General features: G+C 39.7%; 1 protein-coding gene across 1 annotated transcript in view; it reads left to right on the forward strand.

Annotated features, from left to right (window-relative positions):
* Positions 1-18,172, forward strand: part of eipr1 (EARP complex and GARP complex interacting protein 1) — a 120,975-nt gene that overhangs the window by 24,449 nt on the left and 78,354 nt on the right. Inside the window, exon 5 of the mRNA XM_041811910.1 lies at positions 14,312-14,411. Within this exon, the coding sequence (XP_041667844.1) occupies positions 14,312-14,411 (100 nt within the window). The remainder of the gene's footprint in view (positions 1-14,311; positions 14,412-18,172) is intronic.

Below are 18,172 nucleotides of genomic sequence, written 5' to 3' on the forward strand. Positions count from 1 at the left end.
ACCCCCAGACGTGCATAAACATCAAATAAACTTCTTTTGTTAAATCAACAGTTGAAAAAAATATATCGGTTATTAACGGTTATCGGTCATCAGGAGTAGGAAATTATCGGTTGTAGGTATCGGTTCAAAAAATGAGTTATCGTGCATCACTAGGTGTAAAGACAGTTCACCACAGTATGTACACACAACTTTTGTTTCATCCAGACTTCCATTAGGCAGCTTTTTAAATTGAAATTTGCCGTGAAGCAGACGTGGGTCTGTCTCCTGACTCATCACTGCTGGCTGCATTTAATCCGCCTTTAACCTTTTCACCCCAGGGACGTAAACATCCGCGCTGGAGGACTACAGGAGCAGGTTGCGGTCAAACTTAGTCATATGATTAAATTGCATTATTATTTTTTCCCATGTTAAGCTTTCCGGATTTATCAAGAGCATTAACATTACATTAACATTAAGGCATTAATATTAACAGCCTAATATAAAAATTGAAAGAGAAATGGAGGTTTAGTCCCTTTTACCGCTAATACTTAATTTTACGTGCCCCCCTTGCGCCTTGAAACAGAGTTAGAAGAGGAAAGGATTTAGCGATTTAGTAAGGATTTTTTTTGTGATCCTCTGTCCTGATATAACACACTTAACCTATAAAGAGTAAAAACAGTGCTGCATCTATAAAACACTTGATAAGCACCCTCATTGTTTTCTTTTTCTTCAAGCATTTTGTTAAAGGATGAAATGAAGCACTAGTAGAAGTCTGCGCTCTGCTTGCTGTGTTTGCACATGCATGCTGGCAAGAGTTTGGTCCACCTGCTTCCTCTTTCATGTGATTCTAACGTGTTATTACCTGGCGGTAATAATAACCACTCTATCCTGTGTGTGTTTTTGTACACATGTAAACACAATCATGGTATTATTGCGTGACTATTTCCAGTCTCACAGCCTCGTTGTTCTCATGTGGAGTTTCTGTTGTACTACAGTGAGATAAAGCTCTTTATTTCTTTTGTGTGTTTTCCTGGTCATGTAAAGTGTGAGTGTGTAGAACCATTTCTTTCTGATCACCATGAGTGATTTTCACCGTGCGAGTCCAGATCAATTGTACCCCAGTAGTGGGGTCTCACACAAACACACTCGGCTGACAGTTTGTGTGTGTGATGGAGGCTCAGTCGATCGTTGCAATCGGGCCTTTTCAACCATATCTTACATTATTGATGGAGGCTCCACTCTGATGTTTGCAGGTCTGGTGGTTTTTTCTCCAAGGACAGCAGGTTCTGATTTAACATAATTTCAGTTAAATAAAGGTATGTGCCAGGTATATTGCTAATGTATGAAAATTTCTAGAACAAATCACACAGTTTTTGTAATCTTCTTCTCTGTAATAATACAGGTAAAGTTTACAGGTAATAGACCTTTTTGCACCCAAACCCTGTACTGAATTCTTCACTGAAGTATATTGCATTCACATGAAATAAATAAAAATCAGCTTTCTTTGACTGAAATGACAAGATCATTATCTCTAAATTACAAGATTCTGGCCATAACACTTTAATAAGTGTTGAATAAAAATGGGTTAACCTATTGTTAGACATAGGGGCGTGGCTTATGCCTCATGGATAAACAGGGAAAGGTAGGCAACTGCCTTGTGTTTCATGGGGCCTCAATATAGAGTCATATGTGTATCAAATACTGAAATATATTTAGGTTATTAATAAGGAGGCAAGAGGGATAAGAGAGGCATCAAATTATAGTTTGATTATTCCAAAGTAGTCCCAACAGAAAACACCAAGCCCCTTAAAAAGCCCAGAAATGTCCTCATATCAAGCCAGTGGTGGTAGGGTAGATCTATAGACTACAGTGAGAATACAGTGAATCAATGGATTTTTAAGTGATAAAATGGCATGCAGTGAAAATGTTTGACTTAATGGATATTGCATCAATAATGAGCATTTATTTTAGAAATGTTATCTTTATACAGATACTAGAGGCATGTTAAAAGATGATGTGGAGGGTTTGTGCCATGATGCTCTTCTAAGAACAACATACTGGCAAATACTGTAGGTTATTTGGGTTTTTTGGGTTTAAGTATTTTTTAGGCCCGACGCTGATAACTGATTATTTCCTACTCCTAGTGGTTGATAACCTGTGAGATAGCCAATATTTCAACAGTTGACTTTGAAGTTGACATATTATGCAAAAATCACTTTTTCAGCCTTTTCTAACAAAAATATGTCCCACTGGCCTGTCCACAGTCCCCTCAAGAATCAGGAAAATCCATTCCCTCTCCCTTTCTCTTTCTCCACCTTTCGGAAAATGTGTGCTGAAACAAGCCATTCTCAGATTTCCCCTCATGATGTCACGTGGGGAGTTAGCACTGCCCCCAGGTTCGATCGGCCCTCCTCTCTCCCCTGACTTTGGTCTGGGAGATTGTTGGTTCAAATCCCAGGTCCTTAACTTTGGATAAAAGCATCTGTAACCTTTAAACATCAGGAGTTCCACATCGATTTCCTAAGAGGGGCATGTTCAGGGCGGAGTCAGACAGCTCAGTAACATTTGAAACCACAGACACAGAAACGGCTCGTTCTGAGCAGGGCTGAAACGGAGGGGGTTTTAGGCATAGAAAAATCCAGTACTGGACTGTTTTTTTCAGCAACTTCCCAGGCATGTTTTGGGGACCTCTGAGACCAATATAAACTTTTCTTAAAGGGGTAAAATACATCCCCTTTAAAAATAAGTTTATTTTATTACCTCCGCCAAGGAGGTTATGTGATCAGGTGGGTTTGTTCATTTGTTTGTTTGTTTGTTTCTTCGTTAGAAACATAACTCAAAAAGTCATGGACAGATTTTCAGGAAAATTTCAGGAAATGTCAGAAATGGCATAAGGAAGAACTGATTAGATTTTGGGAGTGATCTGGATCACCGTCTGGATCCAGGAATTTTTAAAAGGATACTTTGCTATTGGGAGTTAGGGCTAATGGCGGAGGTCTGTGCTGTCACCACTTTACACCGGGAGATGGTGGACATGAGTAACTTCAATCCCAATTGATCCCAAACAGGATCAATGTTTTTGTTGCTTTTCTATTCAAAGTTTTTGAGTATGTAGACTTTGAAAGATGCACGCCTGGTTGAGCAGACGAGTCAGAGCATAACAGAGAGAAAGACAGCAAATTGTAGCGAGAATACTCACCATGCTGGGAGGAATAGAAGAATATTCACCCTCTCCCATGACTTTCAGTCGTCCAATGAGACCATGGGTGCTTCCGCCATGACAGTCCACACGTAACAAAGCCAATGCTTTGCCTCACCATGTCTCCACCCCACTGGGAAGGGAGTAATCGGCGAATTAGATTTTGGGAGTGATCCGGATCACCGTCTGGATCCAGGGATGTTTTTAAAGGATTCATCACTCCTGGGAGATAGGCTGATGGCGGAGGTCTGTGCTTTCTGGGTGCTTTTCTAGTTTATTTATGCACATTTTCGGTAAGAGGGGTTAATACTAACCTGACACACCTGGAAAACCTCTTATAGACAGCGTTTGGGAAAGGACAGAGCCTTTGAAAAAAGAAAACTCGGAGGGTGACTGGATGAATGTTCTGTCTGTCACACCTTTACAGGCCAATCAGAGCAACAAAACATGTGACGTAGCCGCTACCAAGGAGTAAACTCCATAGAGAACTGCATAACACAGACCATGGTGACTATTGACACGTCGGGTCAGAACTTTTGACCTTTAAAAGCCTTCCAGGGCCGGCTGACGGGAAGTGTCCCCCAGCATGATGCTGCGACCACCATGTTTGGACACAGTGGGGATGGTGTGTTTGTGGTGATGCCCAGAGTTTAGTGTATACCAAACATAACGTCTTGTCTTGTGGCCAAAAAGCTCCATTTTGGTCTCAACTTAACCAAAGAACATTCTTCCATTTGACCATGGAGTCTCCCACATGCCTTTTGGAAAATTCTAGTTAAGATTTTAATGAGTTTTCTTCAACAGCGGCGTTCTCTTTGCCACTCTCCTATAAAGCTTTGACTGGTGAAGAACCCAGCCAACAGTTGTTGTCTGCAGAGTCTCTCCAGTCTCAGCTAAAGCTAAAGCTTGTAACCCTTGGTGGCCTCTCTCACTCTTCTGTGTTGTCTTGTCAGGAAGTAAACAGGTGCCTTAATTATCGGTGGATTTTATCAGTTAGTATTATATTATCAGAGTAATAAAATTATGTAAAATATGTGACAATAATTTGTTGGTACTGATAATTATTGTGCATCCCTAGTCATTTATTGATATGTTTTGTTTACATTGTAGTACTTATACTCGCCGTAATGCTAATTCCTAGAATTAAGTCATTTGTGTTGCCCATCTTATCATGTATATACATGTCATTTAAGTGTAAAAAAGTAATTCTATCAAAATAAAATCACTTTAATATGTTATATAAGAATAACAAAACAAAAGTAAACCCATATAAATAGATAAATGTACAAAAATTGTAGAATTATAAAAAAATTGATATGAATACTGTCGATATTCTGTTTATTGCTTATATAAGGGCATGTGATAATGCATGATAATTCATAAGTAATACCCAAATTAAACAAAACAAAACAGTCTTAGCAGTTATGCCATTGTGAAAATGTATTTTCAAGCTCTTCACATACTGATTACATGCTGCCTTTGGGGTCTTTACATCCAAGTTTAAATCTTCTCCAGAAGGAGGAGGACCACACACTCACAAACACACACAAACATGCAATTTGTTTGTGTTGGCTGTTGTATTTGTATAAGACGGGCTTGGATTAGACTCATATGGATGCAAAGCACAGTAAAGCAGGGGAGCAATCTGATGAGCGAGAGACAAGGAGGGGAGACAAAGAGAGGGAGGAGTGCGTCTGTGTTCCAGACTTAGATATATGGGGCTATAAAACCTCCATAGCTCTCCCCGACACTATTTACATACCACTCCAGGAGCTGGAGTGCTAGCGTGCTGCAGAGCTCAAGGTCAAATGCACATAACTTCTGTTCTTTAATAAGAGAGGAAGGAAATGTGAGCTACTGTACATGCTGCTCTCTCCTCTGTTGAATGGATTAATTCATACAACAGGGAAGAATATGGCGTGTAAATCCCAAAGTGCTGACTGTACTTTAATTGCTCCTTTGTTGCACTGATTTATATGTCCGAGGGTGTGTGACAGAAGGTGGTGTGTGGCATGCTGCAGTCTGTGAGCATCAGGTCTTACATGTGTACCAGTGTTGATCAAATCGTGCTGACATACAGTACTGTGAAAAATTATTTGCCCCCTTCCGGATTTTTTTTTTTTGTCACACTAAAATGTTTCAGTCAAACTAACATCAAACTAATTTGAATATTACACAAAAATAAAACATCCAAAGCCATCGTAACCTACCTGACTCTATGTGAAAAAGTAATGGGCCCTTGTTAAATCATGAATTAACTGTGATTTACCACATTTTTGGAATGCTGAGTTCACTTTCACCAGCCTCACCTAGGCCTGATCCCTGCCAGACCTGCCCAATCAAGAAATCCCTTAAATAGAGTCTCTCTTACAAAGTGAAGGAGGCTTTAAGATCTACATATAAAATTTCAAAGGCTTTCAGACTCCACCAGACCATAGTGAGAGCCAGTGATACAGTGGTCTACCAAAAAGACTCCCAAGAGCGTATCAATCATTGCGGTTATATGAGCATTTTTTTTCAAAATCTGATTAAATTTATTCTGATTATAGATTCAAATGTCTCTGCACACATGGATGCTGAAAGATATGATCCGGTTCAGATGTGTGCTCATGCACATTATGTTTAATCTGAATAAAACTGCTCTGACATGCACAGCATTGCCCTACCAGTCAGATCCACCAAAAATTTGCCATAGAAGAAGATATTCTTCTTCGCCTTTGTTACAAACAGACCACTAGCACTCCAACTCGTACAAAATAATGTATTGCTCTACTATTTTGTGCCTGTACCTCATTTTATCTGGTGCTCTTTTAAAGTTTCAGGTAAAAAAGCTGTCTCGGCAACAGGCCAGTTTTATGTTGCTTCCACCATGTTTCTTTCTGCTCCGTCCGTGGGACAGACATGCACAGTAAGACAAAAATCATCCCAGACAGGGAGAGATGATCAGATTGAGTGTTTTAATGGACGCTGACCTGAACGACTATCACCATAAACCACCCCTCTCAATCGGAATGAAATTTCTTTCCGAATGAGCCGAATCTGAGGATTTTATTCCAAATAAAGTGTGTAACAACATCTAAAGACCTGCAGGCCTCACTGCCCTCAGTTAAGGTCAGAGTTCATGACTCAACCATAAGAAAGACACTGGGCAACAATGGCATCATGGGAGAGTTCCCAGGCCAAAACCACTGCTGACTAAAAAGAACACAAAGGCTCGTCTTATATTTGCCAAGAAACATCTTGACGATCCCAAAGAAGTGTGGGGGATATTCTGTGGACTTCCGAGACACAAGTTTGACATTTTAGAAGGTGTTCGTCCCGTTACATCTGGAGTAAAAATAACACAGCATTTGATAAAAAGAACATCATGCCAACAGTCAAATATGGTGGTGGCAGTGTGATGGTGGGGGTCTGCTTTGCTGCTTCAGGACCTGGACCACTTGCTATAATTGATGAAACCATGAATTCTACTCTCTACCAAATAATCCTGAAGGAGAATGTCCAGCAATCAGTTCATGACCTCAAACTCAAGCGCACTTGGGTTTTTGAGCTCTGAATCTCTTATTTCCAGCCTGTACATAACAGCTTTTAAATACTATTTATGATTTGTAGGTTACATTTTATATTTCATATTTTTAATTTATTCACTGTCTTTAACTGCATGCTCTATACACTTTTTTTTGTTCTCTATTTCTATTGTATTAACTTCCTGTCTCTAATGGCAGGCTTTGTTTACACCAGGCCGTAGTTCTCTTGCAGGCTGAATAAGATTAGCCTCCAGGATTTTCCTATATTTTGCTGATTTCATTTTACCCCCTACCTTTAAAAGCCTTCCAGGGCTGGTTGACGGGAAGCATCCCCACTGCATGATGCTGCCACCACCATGTTTTACCAAACAGGATGGTGTGTTTGTGGTGATGCGCAGAGGTTGGTGTCTGTCAAACATAACGTCTTGTCTTGTGGCCAAAAAGCTCCATTTTGGTTTCAACTTAACCAAAGAACTTTCTTCTACTTGACCAATCCAAGTCCAGATTTAAGTCCAATTGAAATGCTGGGGCCTGACTGTTCATGAAAACCCTGCAGTGTGGCTGAATTAAGATAATTCTGCAATAAAGAGTGGGCAAAATTTCCTCCACAGCGATATAAAAGACTCATTTACTTTGTCACATAATACTATAATAATAAGTTTATTTATATAGCACCTTTAAGTGCTTTACAAAGAGATAAAAGAAACACAGGGAATGATGCAAAGTTACAATGAAAAATACACAGTACACAAAACAGATTATGTAAAGGCCAGACCAAACAGTAGGTCTTAAGTTTCTTTTTAAAATAATGAACATTGTCTCCTGACCTTAAACCCAATGAAAGAGAGTTCCAAAGAGTTGGAGCAATGACCTAAACGCACAGTCTCCTTTGGTTTTAAGTCAGGAGTGTGGAACAACCAACAGACCCTGATCGGAGGACCAAAGAGCCCTGCTGCGATTGTCAGGTTGTAAAAGTTCAGACAGGTATACTGGTGCTTGACCATGCAGGGCTTTAAAAGTAAACATAAGAATCTTGAAATGTATTCTGAACTGTATGTGAAGCCAGTGGAGAAAATACAGAATTGGTGTAATGTGTGACCTTTGTGAAGACTTGGTAAGTAGTCTGGCTGAAGCGTTTTGAACTAATTGTTGACGATTTTTTGAGACAGGTGAAAAGTACGTTACAGTAGTCTAAATGGGAGGAAATGAATGTGTGAATAACCATCTCCATCTGAGCTGTAGAAACAATATGTCTTAGTTGAGCAATATTTCTGAGTTGGAAAAAAGCAAGAATGAACCAGATTATTGACATGTTGGTCTGGAGACAAGGAGTGGCTAAAAGAAAAACCCAGATTATGAAGAACAGGTTTTACGCAAGTGGACAGGGTACTAAGTTTCTCTGGTATACCTGGCACTAAGCTATCTGTGGCCGACACAAGGACCCCCTTTGTCAGTGTTTAGTTAAAGAAAACTATCAGCCATCCAAGCCTTTTTGGCACTCAAACAACAGAGTAGTACTGACACTTCAGAGTAATTTTGAGGTGTAAAAGATGTATGTGGCTGGGTGTCACCCACATAGCAGTGATATTTATGTCTTTAAAGCTGTTGATTATGTGGCTGAGTGGGAGCAGGTACAAAGAAAATAATAATGGACCAGGGACCGAACTTTGGGGAACTCCACAAACCAGGGAGGTCCAGTAAAACCAGCACAGAGCATTGTCCTTCATCACTACTAAGCAAGAGGTCATTGAAAACTCTTAAGACGTGCCATTTCTGTTGAATGCGACCAACGAAAATCAGATTGAAACCTGTCCAAGATGTTATGAGTGTCCAAGGCAGCTGTAAGTTGTTTGGCACTTTTGCTAGAATTTTAGAAATAAAGGGGAATTTTGAAATAGTTTTGGGGCAGAGAGGGGTCCAGATTTGTTTTGTTCTTGTTGTTGTTGTTTTTTGTTGTTTTTTTGAGAAGATGTTGAATGGCAGCATGTAGGGCCAGGTCTGGATGATTTCCTTAATAAATGAATTATTATTGAAAAAAACAGCATTTTGTAGTTTCTCAGATTATATTAATATGCAACAAAATAAAAATGAAGGGGCAAATTCTTTTTCACAGCATCGTGAATGCTCATCACTGAAAAGAGATGAGCCAGTGGGGAGTCCTGTTGAGTGACAAAAGTTCTGCCTTCACCTATGCTGCATTTTCTGTATCCCAAACCCAGGATAGGAAGTATATCTGTCCCTCAGCAGCCTTGAATTAAAGCTCTGAAAACGCCTCCTCCCTCTTCCCCCTCCGCCCCCTCTGTAATATAGCTCTGCATATTTCAAACTTGAATTTAAACCAGAAGCAAACTGTAATTTTGTTCTCCCTCTTCTGTCATTTCTTTTATCTGCGGTGAACACTCACCTTCTTCATCACACTCTCCCACAAACACTGGCATTGTTGCTGCTGCTTCAACTTGACAAATGAGTCCCTGAAAATGGGGTTGTCTAATTGATGAACTCTTTAAACAAATGGCATCATTTCGTTAACGTCTTACAACAGCAGCTTCAGTGTGCCGACAGGCTCAGACATACGAACATTCAGCTGGACCACGGCTGTGCTTCTGTGACATTTCACATCCCTTAACCCAAATGTGACACTTTCCTTGAGCTGAAACCTCACACCAGATCAAAACCCTAACAAGCATACGGCAGCTTTTTTTCCCACACCAAGGTTATGTTTAGCTTATCGCTGGGTTTCTGCCTGCGCTGACATATTGCCTTCAGAGTCGACGGGTCTCTGAGTTAAAAGCGAAGCTTTCTCACTTGGGTTGTGTCCTCTTTCTTATCCCCTGTAGTTGTGTCTCTGCCTACATTTAGCTGCTCAGCCCATCCAAACTAAGAATAACAAACAACAAAAGCAGAAAAGTGTGTTGATCCGAGCAACGCTGAGGGAATTGGAAAGCAACAGTTCGGGCTCCTGAGTGTAAAGTGTGGATCGGTCCCCGTGGCTCGTGCTCAGCATACGTTTTATGTAGAGCGCAGCGAAGAATCACAACTCCAAGAAGCATGCAGCGAGGAATCAATACTCTTCTGAAAGTAGTATGCAGGGAGGAATCAAAGCTAAGTATGCAGTAAAAGCTACCTCTTCTTTAACACCACTGAGGCAACCCTGCATCCCAATGCTGCGTTTGAGCCTGGATTGACAGAATTGGGCTGCCTGAAAGTACCTCAAAGTTACTGTGCACAGCTCAGTCGTGTGAAATTGTCCGTTTTCCATGATAGTGATTAGCATTAGCCTTATTTGTGTGGGTTACACCTGCTTCAGGATTAAGATTTTCAACACTTTTTAATAATATTTGAAATACAACCCCAATTCCAGAAAAGTTGTCAAAAAGCTATGATTTGCAAATCTTATAAACCCATGGTTCTAAAAAAGGAGGATGAGCATTTTGTAACTAATTGGGTGAATTGGCAGCAAATCAGTAACATGATTGAGTATAAAAGGACGTTTTAGAGAGAGGCGGAGTATCTCAGAAGTAAAGATTGGCAGAATTTCACCTTCAACCATATATAATATCATCAAAAGATTGTGAGAATCTGGAGAAATCTTTGTGCACTAGTGACAAACATCACTATTTGATACTGGTGATCTACCGCCCTCAGGCAGCACTGCATTAGAGACAATTCTGTACCACAGATTTCTGTGCCATCCACAAAAGCAAGTTAAAGCTGTATCAGAGACACTGAAAAAAATAATTATACCAAAAACCTGGACTGTAAGTGATTAAATGACATGTAAATTTTCCATGTATTTTATTACATTAGTTAAAGGTGAAATACTACATTAAAGTAATTCTTAAAACCTTGTAGCGAGAGCTTGAAGTAACTTGGGCCATATTTCATTGAATTAGTTATGCACACTTGAGCATAAAGTTTAAGTATTAATTTAGTTATAAAATGTAAACTTCAGGTGATCTGTCACATAAACTTTATTTGTTCATTTAAATACATATTATGAAAGTTTTATCTGCCCTGAGCAGGAAGCAAACCCACAACCTTCTTATTGAGAGGCAACAGCACTAACCATTACATCAATGTGTGGCTAGTAAGATGACGGTCATCTGTAACTGTCTTATTAGACTGTGCTGCTGCCTATCTTGGCCAAGACATTCCTTAAAAAGATATTTTTAATCTCAATTTTTATCCTGCTTTTTTTAAAAACCTCTATTTAACTAGATAAAACCCATTAAGATCGAGATCTTTCACAAGGGTGACCTAACCAAGAGGTCAGCAGCACACGACATAATAAATAATACATATTCAATAGACATATAATAAACAATAAGTTAAAATGAACAATAATGAAGAATTAGAGCTACGCCACATTTTAAAGTGCAGGAATAGGGGTCATAATAACAATTTAAAAACACAAGTACTGTTCCATGGACTTGAGTTATCCGTCATTTAAGATAGAGTGAAAATAAAGGTTGAAAAAATTCTAAAATGAAATAAATGTATTTGACTTTGTGAACCTGTTGCTGACCTGAACCTGACAACCTGGGCTGTACACGGGGATCTTGGTGTGAAATAAATGTGTTTCTGCTTATTTTTGTCTCATAATAATGTCAAGCAAGATTTCTACATGATTACTCAAACTTTATTGTCCTCTCAATCAAATGTGAACACTGACATCAAAACTAGATATAAGAGTTATTTCACTGTATTGAATTGCATCCACCCAGTCGAGACGTTACCTGTGCTATCACACCTGTGCCCTGCCCCCTTTCAGAGAAAGTCAGAGCAAACCCATATTGTTGAATAACATTTAATTTGATGTAATTTAGTTACACTTTACTGAAAAATCTATTTTAAGGTTACTTGATTTTTTAATTTGAGTTTATATGAAGCATATTTACATATTTTATAGCTTTGATGATTAAATAACATGTCATTTGATATAATTTACTTAAACTTCACCCCAAAATAAAGCTCAAGTATTACTAAGGCTAAGAATAACTTTTTTCAAAGCAAAGAAGTAGTCCAATGTGAACATGATCCGGGCCACTATCTTCTCAGGGCCAAACTCATTTATAGGTCATTTCCACCGAGCAGTCCGGCTCAGTTTGGTGCGGTACGGCATGCTTTTTTTGGCATTTCCATAGAGAAAAGGTCCCAAAAAACCGACCCATACCGTCCCACTTTTCAGAACCCTTCCGTAGGGGTACCAATCTTACCTAACCATACCAAAAAGGTGTTGCTACACACACAATAGGGGCTGCACTGATGTCACGTCAGTGAGCGACTCAGCTGCTGGCCTCCGGGCTTCAAACACAGAACTGCGCTGTGAGAAGCAGGCAAAAAAGGGAGAAAAATTGACCTAAATGGGAAATATTTGGACTTGACGGAGATCCTAACTGTTTCCTAGTCTATGGATATTGGTATCTGGCCACAAATCAAGTTTCCTGGCGTTTATCTGGATGATTTTTAAGTACACAAAGCAGAGCCCAAAGGCTCACATCAGCCTGATCCATCTACGATGGATGAGAAACTAAATTAATGCAGAAGTTTTGTGAATACAAAGCCTTAGAACAGTTCATTCTCATCTATAACTAGTTATTAATCTACGTCTTATGTTATGTAACCTGTGAAAACATCACTTTGTGGTTGTTGAACAGGCTCGTAAAACTTCAGGCTGCAGACTGTTTTAAAGCGAGATCAGTACACCCCAGATTTCTGACTTAATCTAGCTTGATTTTAACACCAGCTGAACTTTTACTTTATTTTTAATGCAGCGAATTCTCACAGTACAGCTCTTAACCTTCATATTTTGTCGTATAAACTGTTCTAGACTAGATATATATTCACATGTTAACATAGCGTTAGGACTCAAACGGTCTCTGTACACATATTCCATCAGCTGAGGATCTTTACTGACAGTGGTTAACATAACTAAAATGTAGTTATTTTTTTAAAAAGCACTTTCAGCTGAAATAAAGCTGTTTAATGCTTATTCCCTACTGAATTCTGTCACTCATCCTTTCTATAACTCTGCTGCTGGAACAGCTGACTCGCGCTGTCTGTGACTTTACATGCATGCTTTTACAGCCCGCCCACCCAAGTGAGAGCACGGGTGTCTGTGGAAACGCAAACTATTTGGGGGTTTAGCGTACCAAACCATACCAAACCGAACTGAATCAAACCAGACCCCCTGATGGAAACACGGCTTTAGAAAGGACTGAGGAGAGGTGCAGGTGTCCTAGTGGTTTAAGGCGTGACCCATGTACACGGTCAACCAGCATTGGAATCCGGCCTGTGGCACTTTCCTGCATGTCTCTCCCCAGCAGGTAAAATGGAAAACTGTCCTGTGGTCAGTGTCATGACCCAGCTCAAAGCCATGACAAAAAATGAGGAGACGTGCATTTTTAACTAGAAAAAAAAAAAAAAAACGAAATGATTTTATTACAAAATGTGAATTAAAAGATTAACAACTGAATGAAATGATAACTAAACTAACACATAATATAACTAAACCAAAGTCATAACGTGCACGAGGAATCGCCGCACTGCAGGGCAGATCTGCAGCAGCGCAGAGAAGAGAGAATGAAGAGACGTAAATGCCAGCTCTTATGCACCTGGGGGATCCACCCAGGTGCAGCGCACACCTCCTACCAAGCCTGCAGGGACAGACAAACGCCAGTAAAGGGGAACACACAAAACAGTAGTGGGCCCTAGAGGCAGGAGGCTGTCACGTCAGATATTTCCAAATTTGAAATGGTTTTGGGAAACCACACATGCCGTGTCCTAAAGAGGAAAAGGACCTTCCAGCTTGTTTTCAGCTCATAGTTCAAAGGCCTGAATCTCTGATGGTACTGGGTTGCATCAGTGCTTATGGCATGAGCAGCTTACACAGCTGGAAAGGCACCATCAATGCTGAAAAATATATAGACACGTTAGAGCAACATCTGCTCCCATCCAGACGTCTCTTTCAGGCAAGGCCTTGCATATTTAAGAAAGACGATGATAAACCACATACCACATCCTTCACAACAGCGTGGCTTCACAATAAAAGAGTTTGGATGCTGAACTGGCCTGTCTGCAGCCCGGACCTTTCATCCATAGAAAACATTTGGAGCATCATGAAACAAATCGAAAACATGACCCTGTCCCTGCTTTTTTGAGATGTGTTGCTATCATCAATTTCAAAAGTAGCTAATATTTTCCCTGAAATGGTTAAGTGTTTCAGATTTAACATCTGATGTCGTTAATGTTCTTTTGTGATCAAAATATGGGTTTATGAGATTAGCGCATTATTGCATTCTTTTTCTTTTCACATTTTACACAGTGTCCCAACTTTTTTGGTTTATGATTGTATTTTTGTTGCTCTTGTTGACACTTGACATGCAGAATAATCCCTATATGGTCTGAATTTGCATGCAGATGTTTGCTATCTGATTAGCTTTACTACTATAAGGTACTACATTAAGATGAATATGAAGTGAGTCTAACCATCCCCATCCTCCTGTGAGCCTACACCTTAAGTATGCAGGCTCATGCATGTTCAGCCAACATCTGTATTCTAATTGACTGTGTCTTTGTGGTTTTGTGTACCTCTGTGTATTTCCAGTGTGCTGTGGGAGCCCATGGGGGACGGAAAGCGTGTGATTTCATTGGCTGATAACCACGCGCTGCTCTGGGACCTGCAGGAGAGCTCCACACAGGCCACAGTAAGACACACACAAACACACACACTGTACATGCACAACACACACACTATATCACACAATAGCCAACTCATTATTTGATAACAACCATATCGTCTTGGTGTTATCAGACCCACACATCCTCTCTCTCTGCAACAACAGCAGAGTGTCCACTGGTCGTTCTCTCGTCTCTCTCACACAGATACATAGTCGGTATCTGGTTTCTAAGCTGTGACCACTTTAACATTATTCTGGTCAAGTCAGTCCCACAGTGATAGTAATAGTTTTGTTTTAGAAGTAATAGAAAAGTCATTTATCATATCTCTTTCCACAGTTTGCCACCATTGTCTTTATTTTTATAAGAAATGTACAGACACGGTTTATACTTAAGCACTGAATCTGACTATGGCCCACAGTGTTATGAGCGGGGTTGTATGCAGAGTTTTATAAATACTGAGGTCCAAAAACTGAGCTTACTCAGGAGATCTGGGTACATGCTACCCCCAAAAATGTTTTAAAGGGACATATTTTACCCCCTAAAGACAAGTCTATATTGTTCTCAGGTCCTCAAAACATGCATGAAGTTTGTTGCTGAAAAAACACTCCAGTATTGGATTTTTGCACGTTTGTGTTTCAGCCCTTCTCAGAGTGAACTGTTTCTGTGGCTTTAAATGTTACTGAGCTGTCTGACTCCGCCCCTGACCACACCCCTCTCAGGAAATGGATGCTGATGTTACAATGTTACAGACACTTTAGCCAAAGTTATAGACCTGACTGGAATTTGAACCATAATTCTCCTAGACCTAAGTCAGCAGGGTAACCCACTGAGCTATCCAGCATCTCAGCTGGTGGCTGAGAGGAAGATCAGAAGAAGATCAGGGCAGAACCTTCTTCCAAGCAGGGACGACCAGCCAAACCTGGGGGTGGCGCTAACTCCCCACATGACATCATGAGGGGAAATCTGAGCTTGGCTTGTTTCAGCACACATTTTCTGAAAGGTGGGGTGGGGTGGGGGTGGGGGTGGGGGGGGGGTGGGGGGGGTTTCTGGTACTTGAGGGGATTGTGGACAGGCCAAGGGCACATATTTTTGTTAGAAAGGCCTGAAAGAATGGCTTCTTACATGCTATGCCCCCTTAGATATCCTGATCTAAATATGTGCATCTTTAGCAAGGGTTTAACCAGGAAAATTGATGTGTACTTTTGAGGCACGAGGATTTACTTCAGCAGTATGTGGGGGGTGTCCTTCCACAGCTTCAGGAGCTTTATTTCCTGTAATGCTGTGCATTTTTGCATTGGTTTTACTAAAAATTAAGTGAATTTATAGGGAGTTTTAAGGCAGTAATTCTCAAGTTAACAGTTTCCCAATGATTGGAATCAATTAGGTAGGACTAAATCACCCTAAAACAAAACCAGACTCTCTTCTAGAGGTCAACAATACACCACATATTATTTTTTTGTAGCCTATTCACCCTTTTCCTGGGGCCGCTACTGTAAATCGGAATATGGACGAAACTTTGGGTGCTAAAGCGGAAGTACATGAAATATGTACAGGTTAACGACGAACAACAGTTGTTTTGATAGGAATTCAACTCATATTTGTAAATGCTGATATATTAAAGTTATCACGTGTTCACACCGTTTGTATTGTAGGCTGTAAATAAGGTGGATACCACCTTATTCCTGGGGGGTCGTACTGTAGCTATTAAGGTCGGTGGAACTTCCTGTACAGTAACATTAATAGCAAAAACACAAATCTTCCAAGGGCTTTCCAACAGAAAAACAAGCCATTTTTTGAGTTTTGTGTAGAATTATGTCAATTTTGGCCTTTTTCTTCTGCTTTTTTTGTGTTGTTCCAATACACATAAATGAAATAAACACATGTATACCAAAAACATTTGTAATTGCAACAATTTCTGGGGAAAACGGTGTATTTTCTGAAAAAATTCCAGGGGTGCCAATACTTTCGTCCATGACTGTATGAAACAGTCGGTCTCACAGGTATCAAACTCAAGGCCCGGGGGCCAAATCCAGCACGTGGAGCAGATATATCTGGCCCGCAAGATGATCTCATATTTCTGTTATAACTGGCCCATTAGTATGAGGTCTGCAGATTTCCTCAAGTATGAAAATGTAAACTTATCCTTGATGATTTAGGATTTCCTTGTTAAGTCGCAAAATCTGAAAAAGTAAGAAGTAAAAATATTTAGATAAGACAGGAATGTGGGAAAAGAAATTTATTTGTGTTTTAATTTCACATTTCTATTTAGCATCTCACAATTAGGAATCAAACTTAGGATTTTAACTTTTAATTTTATACCTTGAGCATTTTAACTCATTATTTTGACTTCTTAAAAAACAATTTAAACTTTAAGATTCATAACTCTAATTTCTAAGTGATATTTTGACCTTTTTAACCAGTTATTTTGTATTTTATCTCATATTTTCAACTCCAAGTTTTGACTTCAAAATCCCTTAATTTGATCTTTTAGACTCACAATTTTAAATTAAAAGTCAAAATATGATTCAAAATTTTATGATTACAAATTTTATTTCATAGTTTGACCTGTTAAACTCATGATTTTGTCCTTCTTTCTAATATATTTGCCTTTAAAAAAACATTTTTCAATTTCATGTTTTGACCTTTTTGAACTAATAAATTTACTTTTCTCAGACTGTGTGCCTTTAAGCTTATCTTTTTAACTTTTTAAATGTCAAAATCATTTATCGTCAGTGCTGTTTTTTGTCATATTTTATTACTGGTGAAATGAAGTTGACAGTTAATGGTTAAAAAGGTGACCCTGTTAGGCCCTCAGGTTAGTCCTAAATCCAGGAATAGAACCCCTGTTGTATCTGGCTCCTGGGTTAGCTTGTAAGAGTGATATCTCATAAATGCCTTGAAGGATAAACATGTTACTTTTGCTGTAACATTCAGTATATTTCCTGGTTGTGCTTCTATGGCATCCAGCCTTCAGTGGGCACTTGAGGACCCACAGTTTTTTCAGTTCTGCATTAGCTTTACTTTCCAACCACAGGGTTACCGCTTGGCTCAGAGATGAACTGATTAGATTTGGGGGTCATAGGGCTAGGGGCAAGGTCACTGGGCCTTGTATGCTTTCCTTGCTTGGGAACACAAAATCTCATAAATCCTTTGTTTTTTCCAACTTTGCACAAACTTCCACTCTGATTTTAAAATGAGCTAATTAGATTTGGAGGTGCAAGGTCAAAGGTCATTGGGCCTCAATGTCAGCCTTTCACACTACCACAAAGAACACCACAGTCCTTCTTGACCCAGCACTGTACTTACCAAAAGCTTTTCTGTGTTTTTCAAATGTAAATAATGAAAACTGTGATCTGAATTCAACTAAGATATGGACCTGGCCTTGTATGTTGGAGCTCAGTGATACTTTAACATAATAAGGGCACAAAATGTTCTTTCAAAGTTTTTCGGAGAGCCAAACTTGTGTCTCCATTCATTCAGCCTCTGCTCAGTCTCAAGTACACAATTAGAGCTTTTAAGAGGCTAAAAAAAGAATGGCTCACCGTGTAACAGGTGTGTAAGTACTTCTGGTCAGTTCTTGTAGTTTTGTCCTTCCTAATGCAAGGTGAAGAGGCTCTTCACTGTAAATTCCCTGTCTCGAACCTGCAGGCTCTGCAATTAAAATGCCCATTATGTATTTAAAGACCCAAGATAATGGTGTGTGTCAGCTGTGCATGTGTGCAGGGAGAAGTAATAGAGTTGTGGAGTTGGTGTGTGTTGGGTTTGTGTGTTCTCTTAGAAGCCTTTA

Source organism: Cheilinus undulatus, linkage group 18, assembly GCF_018320785.1.
Source record: "Cheilinus undulatus linkage group 18, ASM1832078v1, whole genome shotgun sequence".
Taxonomy (NCBI): Eukaryota; Metazoa; Chordata; class Actinopteri; order Labriformes; family Labridae; genus Cheilinus; species Cheilinus undulatus.